A 9,993-nucleotide genomic window follows, 5' to 3' on the forward strand; every position below is an offset into this window, starting at 1 on the left:
AGCATATTTAGACATTAAAAGAGGATAGAGTATATACAACTTTTTAAAAAGTTCCAATAATAAATCACAGTATATATATTGTAAAAACTTATCCTTGCAAATTTTTGTCTTGATAGTTGTCTTCAGCAAATTATGAGCTGAAGTGTTCACAATTCAAAAATGAAAAATTAGCTTTAGACCATTTTACCGGTATTAAATATCAAACCAATCTGGATTTGATGTTGACAAACTTTTGTGCAATTAGCTGTCCAAATTTGTGGTAGCAAGGATACTTTAAAAAAAATTGTTGTGAAATGAGATTTGTGAGTTGCTAAATTCAGTAAAATTATTTAAACAGGTGATAACATGAATATTATTTTCCTTATTTCAGAGTGATGTATCTCCTAGGTTACATACCTAAAGACAACAGATTGTATTTAGGTGACAAAGAATTAAATATTGTCAGTTTCTCTTTACTGTTATCTGTGTTAGAATATCAGACAGCCGTTATGAGGAGAGATTTTGAAACAGCTGATAAAGTTTTACCCACAATTCCTAGAGAACACAGAACAAGAGTGGCTCATTTTCTAGAAAAACAGGTAACAATTATAATTCATGTCAACATATGATAACAACTTTTGAAGACATTTTGTTATAAATTATTCTTAGTAGTATTTTAAATTGCAACAGACCAGGTGATGGCTGTATAGCCAGGCAAGGTCGTTTAAAATTACCGATTGCAAATAAAAATTTCTTACATAAGATCTGTTCATCACACTGACAAAGACCATGTATCTCGAAGTCCCTTTCATGCTGAATCTTTTTTATTTAAGGGATTTAAATCACAAGCTATGGCAGTGACCTATGACCCTGAACATAAGTTTGAGTTGGCATTACAATTGGGAGAATTAAAAGCTGCTTATGAAATAGCCAAGGAAACGGAGGTAAGTTATGTCTTTATCTCACATGAAGGCTTCTATGGAAGTCAAAATTTACTACTAAAAAATTTAAATATTTCAATTCTTATTGATATGAAGGTTTTGTTATATACCTGAGTGTGAGATAATTATGCTGATTTTCTTGTCACAAGATTTCAGAGAAAATATCTTAAAAATTAAATGCAGGTCTTTGGTAGAAGCTGACAACTTTGATAGATAAACTGTTGTCAATTGTATAATGCTTTTCAATAAAACAATTTAATTTGATTATTATTGTTAATTTTGACAGGACACTGTTTTGTTGTCAAATACACATTTGTGTGATTGTTATCTTATCATTGATATTTTTCAGAGTGAACAAAAATGGAAACAGTTGGCTGAGTTAGCCATTAGTAAATGTGAGTTTGGACTGGCCCAGGAATGTCTACACAATGCCAACGACTATGGTGGTCTTTTACTCCTTGCCACCTCGGCAGGAAATGTTGGCATGGTGGCCAAACTTGCACAGACAGCGGAAAAATCTGGACAAAATAATGTGGCATTCTTATCGTACTTCTCACTTGGAAGGTAGGTGAAGGTAGAATTAAGGGGGTGCAAGAAACTAGTTATTGGAGCCATATGGTGGCTTATAAATGTTACTACCACTTAAAATATGGTGGTTAGTTGTCTCAATTGCAATCATACCATATCTCCTGTTTGTAATAGGGTTAAAGCATTAAATTATATGTAGATTTGTAGGTCAGCTTATATTACAATTTTATTGAGGATTATGATGTAATGTCATTGAAAATTCATAATATCTAAAACATATGGTACTGTCAATATATATTGGACTCATTTGAAATATGAAGAAATAATTGGAATTTCTCAATTGAACAAAAACGGATGTTTTCCCTAAATACGATTGTTTGTCATTTTCATTTAATTGATAAGAAGATTTGTTAAATTTGCACATGTCTCAACTTAAACCTGTGTCTAACATTACACTTTATTTCAGATTGGAAGAATGTTTAGAGGTTTTAATCAACACAGGGAGACTACCAGAAGCTGCATTCTTTTCCAGAACATACCTACCTAGTCAAGTGTCCAGGTAACAAGCTTATCATAATCAAATCTGGAAATTTTATTTTATAGTACGCACATTTCATTGTGTACACAGGAAATCTGTTTTTTTTTAAATGACTAGCTTTTTATGTCCAATCTATATTTGTTGTGGCATTTCTTATTTCCTGACAGTCCTGTTTCTTGATACAAATAAATTTTAAGGTAGTTAATCATAAAGTGGTCACATCAACTTAGAACTTAGTTAGTACACAAGATAAATTGATTTAAAATATATATGTAAAATTAGGTAAAATCAGATTTTGTGATTCACTGAAAATATAAATGAGATGTCGTGCATCATACAATTTACTTTAATAAAGTCTTAACAACAAACAAGCCTATATGGTCAGAAAATTGCAGTGTAATTTACAGTTTGTTAAAAAGAGATTATATAAGTGAGACAGCAATTTGATAACTTAAATAAACAATTGACATATAGGGAACAACTAGCTTTAATACAGTCTTCAGCAATATTTCCTGCTAAAAATTTTGTCTAAAGTTCAGCCCTTTTAAAAAAAATTCAAATAGTAATCTGTAAATCATAACTGTTTTAACACTATTGTACAGACCCAAAAAAAAATATATCTAAATAGCTACAATCAGATATGAAATTAAAAATATTAAAACTTATACACTAATTAATAAATCTTGTTTCCTTTTCAGGGTTGTACAATTATGGCGGGAGAATTTAGGCAGTGTAAACAACAAGGCAGCTAATTCATTGGCTGATCCAGAGGAATATGAGAACTTGTTCCCTGGCTTTGTTGAGGCACAGAAAACAGAACAGTTTCTACGACCACAAAGAAAAAGTTTAATACCAGCTAATAAATACCCACAAGTTCCTGTAAGTTTTAACGTATTGTTAATTGGGGGTTGGAGTTTTGTATTCATTGATTTACTTTCAGCTCTTTCTCTTGTTACGGGTGAGGTTTAAAAGACAAAAGATTTTTAAGTTTTATGAATTGCAGACTAATTATGCATCATGGAATTCACGATGTTTTATAATTCCAAGAAATTGATAAGAGTTGCAATGTCTTGAAGGGAAAAAACATAACAGGGGGTCTCATTGGGGTCTATGCGTGACGTGGGATTGCTGATTTTTTTGTAAGCGGTACACGTGAAAGTCAAATTATTGTGTTGTGAAAACAAGAAATGAGGTCTAGCGGGACCCGGGAAATGACAAAAAAATGAGAATTGCTTACGTACATAGTGTAAGCGGGATACGGGAATCTGACAAAACAATAAGCAGGATTTGGGATCTGAACCCCCCAATGAGACCCCCATTATAATACAATAAATAAGATTTCAGGTTAATCATATGAAAAAAGTAAAACAACAAAAATACCAAACTCTGAGGAAAACTCCAAACGAAAAAAAGCCCCTACTAAACAAAATGGCAAGACTAGATGCTCAAACACATCAAACAAATTCCTGACTTGAACATTACCCTGTACATAATTACAATGAAATCTAAGTTCTTCTAGTAGGTGCCAATAGTAATTTTGTATCATGGTTTAATGCACCATATAGAATAATAAGGACATGTGGTATGACTACCATTGAGACAATTATCCAACAAAGACTATGATGTAGATCTCTTCAATTCTAACTTTTATTCAAATTTTATCCTGACTATAATCTTGTAGAAGAGTGGCAACTATAACCCTAATAATCTTTTTTCCAGTCAAATCATGAACGTAACCCAGTAGAAGAGATGCAGGCTGCTGAACAAAGTGGTTCATTTGTTTTTGTGTCCGATACGTTACAAGAAAACGAGGAGGAGGAGGAGGAGGATTTCAAAGAGGCAGAGGACGTTCCAGTATCTGAAGTAACTCAGGTACTGATGTAATACCATATGTGAAGCTGGGGGGAAAGGGGGAGGGGCAATCATTAATCCAATCTCCATGTCGACATTTTTTTTTAATTAGTATGATACTATTGCCAATGAGGCAACTTTCCAATAGAGTTTAAATGAAGTGGATGTTAGCAATTATGGTCACCATGCAATCTTCAACAATAAGAAAACTCATATACCATATACTGTGGATTGATTATTTTTTGTTGAATACCAATTTTTGTGGGTTTGATAGGTTCAGGTGATTGACAAATTTAAATGTTCAATGCATGCAATGAGTTACAAATTTTCTAGAGGCTTTATATGTTGCAAAACCATGATATCAAATATTCCAGAAAATGCAAGTTTCACTCAATCCACGAAAATTGATGCCCACAAAATTAAATGAATCCACTATATGTGAAACTGGGGAAAGGGGAGGGACAATCTACAATCAATTCACTATGTCAACATTCTTATTTGAGGAGTATGATTTAATTGCTATAAGACAATTATCAACCAGAGTTAAAATGAAATTGATGTTAGAAGTTATGGTCACCATACACTTCAACAATCAGAAAACCAATATTAATCGCTTTAAAAGGCCCTGACATGACAAAATATGCAATGTTCAGAAGAGAAAACTAATGACCGGATTTATATAATATAGCAATGTAATTTTAGATAAAGAATTAGTTAACATTGAAAAAATTGAAGCAATTCTGTTGAAACAGTGTAGCTATGAACCACAACATAAAACATCCAATAATGTCTAGGAATTGTTCTCCAAATGTTTTGTTGTATAATTACAGAAGCCTGCTACACCTAAACAATCTACAGAACCGAAACAGACTACAGAGCCCCCACCTGAACCCTCAGGGAAAGCCCTATCACAGGCAGGCATGGATGATATAGAGAAAGAATTAGAACTGGATTTAGAAAATATGAAATTTGATGATGATATAGATACATCTGTAAGTTAATAGAAGGATTATTTATAGCTGTTTGGCAACATATGATAGAAATGTAGTATTACCCAGAGTCTAGGGTGACCTTTAAACATTCATATTCTGTTATTAAATTTGATGTTTTACCTTTTCGTTATCAGTATCTAGTTTCTTCCATATCAAAGTTTATGGTTATTTTTTCATTAGTTAGAATTCCATTTCACCCAAATATAGATTTGTTGAAGTTCCACATGTTTATTTAGTTGTTACATTTTAGGGAATTGATGACCAAAAATTTTTATCAGAGGTAAGAAAGGGCACCTGTTTTCTGCATGGCAGTTTATATTTCTGTAGTTTTAGTTAGTTCTTGTAATGGAGTATTGGATTACTTCCCTTTGTAAAGAGTTCTTCATCATCAAAATGCTGGTCTTTGAGGCACCTGCATTTCAAACAGTTTATTGATCTGTAATTGAATATTTTCATTTACAAACATCTTGCTTGGTTGTTGGACAGATCCCTTATTATTATAAACTTTAGTACCATTTGACCCAGATTTGGTTGGTTGTTAGACAAATCTCCTTTAATAATATATTAACAATTATTATTGACCATTATCAATTGTTCAGAGAAATTAATTAATATTTACTCAATTTATAGTTGGGTGTTGAATTTAGCTGTTTTTACTCATGATCATGTGTTTATTCAGATTCAAGGAAATGGAAAGAATATTGATATATACATTTAGAAACAACTAACATTTTACTGCAGTTTTACTAAAAAAAAATTTTTTGTAAAAATACCTATGAGGTTTATACTCAAGCTTTACAGAAATTCAAAACCACAAGTTAGTAATCAGTTCCAAATTTGATGCACCAAAAGGTCATTTTAAAGATCTATGTTTTTCAGTATTTTTTCCGCGTTAAAAGATTTGGAAATCCAGAATTTAATATAGAGTTAAGAAACCAAAAAGACCTAAAATCATAGTCAAACCTTGACAAGTATTTAGACCTGTTATGTATGCATGAAAGAATTGCATTCCTAAATCATGTTCATGTTGGGGAGAGGGGGGGAGTGTGGAGTTTTCCATATTTTTTTGTTCATTTCTTGAATCTGAAATTTGAAATTGGTTACAGATTTTGGGTGCTGGATGAATAAATCCCTTATAATGTATTAACATCTTATTAATTGATACTTTATATGATATTTATTAATCATTCAAACATATTCATTATATTAATTTTGTCCCGGTGCCTGAAAAGGTCAGTCAATGTTAATTTTGACTGAGCCATATATTACCTTAGTGTTGGGGAATTTAGAGCTAATTTCCTAAAGTTTGTAGAGTAAGACTTTATTTGACTTCCTTGCCTTGTTTGTATAAACATTATCTCAAGCATTGTACTTAAAGATATCTCAGTTACAATTGTACAATGTACAAACAAACCAAGCAAGCTAACCAAAGTCTTACTCTACATGTATTAGGAAATTAGTTCTAATGGGAACTTATTTTATGTTCTTCTTGTCACCGTATGTTAAATCTAACCTAACATGTGTTCCTTCTAATGCAATTTAATTTGTAACAACAGTTTTGATTGGATGACATCATAAATTTAAAGGGTGTTTAGTTTTATAACTTGAGAAGCCACCATTTTGCACTTAAATACCAGAGAGCAAAATATGAAAGGATTGTTCTGAAGATTTCTACTAACAAACTAAATGATGTATTCATATATTTGTGTATCTTATCCACTAATAAATCTATATCATATATAACTGATTTAATCTTGGCTAGTATAACATTTACACCCTATACAAGCTATACTATTTGTTTTGGCTCATGCTGTTGCAGAGTTAAGTTTTACCCTAGTCAGTCTGTATGTATGTACGTCCAAAATTAGTTTCCATTATCTAACTTGAGTTTGCTTCGACTAAATGTTATGAAACTTATACACAATGCTTATTACCACAAAACTCAGATCAAATTTGGGTAGCTTCACTTTTATCGTTCGTGAGTTATGTCCCTTTATATTGTTGTATGCAAGCGGGGGCATCATCTGTGTCTAATGGGACACATTCTCCATTTATTTTCAATATTCAGATGCAGTTTAATGATTTCCAAATTTATACAAATTTAAGTACTGCAAAATTATGTATGTTTTGCCTCTACTTGTCATTTCAAAATATACTGCCAACTGTCTATTAAATTATAACTGGACCCTTTTTAATATTTATGATTTTTTTGTATTAAAACAATTTAGTGTCAGCTGGTCATTAGTTAACATATGTATATTAAACCCCATTGACCTTTAAATCTTTTATGAATATGAGTAGAAGTTTGTGGATAATATCGCATTATATTGTATTTATATCATGATTATATTTTTTTACTGACAACTAAAAAAGAATAAATTAGCAACCCTGTTTATTGTTCTTAAATCTTTAAATGACTTGCTAATTGATATTACTTAGTATGACGTGGCATGAAGCAGCATACAATCCTTTTGTTATATGCAAATTATCAAATCATACATCTACCAATGTAGAATAATTGTTCCAAATCAAATCAAATAAATACCTAGCAAAATAAATGATACTTCCAAATTATTACATTTTACTAAACATCAATGTCATTGTGCATGGGGTACCAGAAAATCTTGACAAAATAAAAACCCATGTTACTGTCCTTACAAAATATTTGAAGTTGTTTTTGGTAAATTGTGTAAGCTTTTGAATAAGTCTTGAATATCTCTTGTGGTACTGTATATAACAAAGAAGATGTGGTATGATTGCCAATGAGACACCTGTCCACAAGAGACCAAAATGACACATACATTAACAACTATAGGTCACCGTACAGCCTTCAACAATGAGCAAATAACTAAAGGACTATGTGTTATCCAACTAACATGTTTTTCTGGGGGATGATTAAAAATATAATGTTTTTTGTACAGTTTCTTTACATCCAGAGTCACTGAAAAGTTTGAAATAAACAATGGTTTAAATCCAATTCACTATGTTACCTGTTCACTCTTTATTTAATAAAAAATATTTTTTGCAACAACTTTAGGAGGGTTCGGATGGGGTTAAATGATTAAAGAATAATGCCCTTAAAAAATGAAGATTAGAGAAAAAAGGAGTGAAAATTAAATGTTTACAGAATAACAGACCTCCCCATCCAGACCCTCCTTTAGACCTCACATCTCTGATTTTATGTAAAATTAATTCAGCGGCTTGGGTTAGGGATAGTTCATAGAGCCGTTACAAAGTTCATTCACTATGGAAATAATGGTAACAGTTTATTAGAAGGGTCATTCAGGGTTCACAGACAGACTTTGGACATTGTTATTTAAAAAAAAAAATGAAAAGTTTAATTGAAAAACATTGGTAGATACAGTACAACTTTGTTAAATACTCTTTTTCAAAAGATTTTTTTTTTATCTCTCATTTCTAATGAAAATAAAAAATTATTTAACAAAATCTTCATTGATCTTAGTCCCATTAAACTTGCAAAGTAATGGTAGAACCAATTACAAAAACATGTATTTGAATGGTTTAACACTAGTAATTTTGGGGCCCTGTATAGCTTGTTGTTCGGTGTGAGCCATGGCTCCGTGTTGAAGACCGTACATTGACCTATAATGGTTTACTTTTTTAAATTGTTATTTGGATGGAGAGTTGTCTCATTGGCACTCACACCACATCTTCCTATATCTATCAGTATTCATACTGTTGAAACAAACTATGACAAAGATTTATTGCCTTGCAGGTGGTTGGTAAACAATTTGTTCATTTATCATTGTTTGTCTGTAGTTATGAAATTACAAAAATATGCTTATCCATAAGAAAAAAATTACAATGTTGTTCTTTTATGATTTTTTTTTGGCAATATACAACACACAATATGATTTCAATGTTTGCATTTACGGGAAGGAAAGGCAGGATTTTACTTCATACATGGACATGATGGATGTTTTTATAATCCTCAAAATTGGATTGGAGATTTTATATTGACTTTCTCTTGACAATAACTTTTGGTTGAGTGTCAAGGGTATTAAAAAGCTTTCATGGTTGTGTAAGCTGAAACAGACCCTATTTGAAATACCCTTCCTGCTGTCTGTTTATTATTTTCCAGAAATAGCATTGAGATGATTTTAGAATTCCATTTTTAAAGAGATGGTATTTCATAAGATTTATGCATATTATAAAAGTTCATTTTATTCTTAACAGGATGTGAATTTAGATGAAGACCTACTGGAGGATTGAACTCTTATAATCATGTGATCAGGAAATGAACCAATCATAGACATTGTTACATTTCACCAATCATAAACATTGTATGACAATTGTTGAAAGAATATTTATTATTAAGTGCTCTGTTATTGTCTTCATATTTAAATGTCATGGAATAATGAATTTCTATTGTGAAATATTTGTTTTTATGTTACAAGTCGGAATTTGAACCATACTTAGTACATTTAGTGCAATAGAAAAGAATGTTGAAGGCTAAAAAAAACTAATCCATTATTAATACCATATTTACCCAAATGAAGAGAAATTTTATGGAACCCTACATTTTATTTTGTAAGACAGCATTACTTTGCATTAAACCCGTCTGGTTGAAGATGTTACTGCAATATTATTTAAAAATCCAGGTTTAATGATTAAAAGTCATTTCCATTTACTAAGATGCTCTTGAAAACTCAGTTGTTTTTGAATGTGTAATAATTATGTATAGTGAAATATTCTTAGTGTTTTTAACACTGAAATAAAAAAATTGAAAATACTTCAATTTGACATTTGAGATGTTATAAATAGATATTTATTTCTTAGTTTGTTTCCAAATGAGATATTGTATATGATACTGTAATGTGAAAAAAAGGGGAAGAGTAAAATAAACTATGAAACTTATCCTATGTCTTTTATTATATATCTCACATAAACAAAAGATCTGTCTGAACCAATAGACCACTTTCGAGTTCATCCATCACTGTAAAAAACTCGCCAATTATACATGCCTTTATGACGTCATTTACCAGATAGAGAGGGTCGCCTGTATCCCTGCACTATCAACATTCATCAAGCGTCTTAGTCATCGTCATCGTGCAGGATAAACCAGAAATAATATTTGTTTTGTAAGTACTTAATCACATTTCCCTAATGAAAGCAGTGCTGATTGTTTATTATGATAATTTGA

At 31.1% G+C, this 9,993-nt stretch overlaps 1 protein-coding gene across 3 annotated transcripts in view; it reads left to right on the top strand.

The window, feature by feature from the left end:
• LOC134693234 (coatomer subunit beta'-like) overlaps window positions 1–9,707 on the top strand; it is a 24,599-nt gene extending 14,892 nt beyond the window's left edge. For 2 of the 3 annotated variants that reach the window (XM_063553978.1, XM_063553979.1), the window contains exons 14-22: window positions 371–578; window positions 813–923; window positions 1,270–1,484; window positions 1,915–2,007; window positions 2,685–2,865; window positions 3,706–3,858; window positions 4,668–4,829; window positions 5,080–5,109; window positions 9,027–9,707. In XM_063553978.1, coding sequence (XP_063410048.1) covers window positions 371–578; window positions 813–923; window positions 1,270–1,484; window positions 1,915–2,007; window positions 2,685–2,865; window positions 3,706–3,858; window positions 4,668–4,829; window positions 5,080–5,109; window positions 9,027–9,062 — 1,189 coding nt within the window. In that variant the 3' untranslated portion in view covers window positions 9,063–9,707. The remainder of the gene's footprint in view (window positions 1–370; window positions 579–812; window positions 924–1,269; window positions 1,485–1,914; window positions 2,008–2,684; window positions 2,866–3,705; window positions 3,859–4,667; window positions 4,830–5,079; window positions 5,110–9,026) is intronic. The other variant, XM_063553980.1, reaches the window with a different exon arrangement.
• Window positions 9,708–9,993: the final 286 nt, after the last annotated feature.

Source organism: Mytilus trossulus, chromosome 12 (assembly GCF_036588685.1).
Source record: "Mytilus trossulus isolate FHL-02 chromosome 12, PNRI_Mtr1.1.1.hap1, whole genome shotgun sequence".
Classification (NCBI taxonomy): Eukaryota; Metazoa; Mollusca; class Bivalvia; order Mytilida; family Mytilidae; genus Mytilus; species Mytilus trossulus.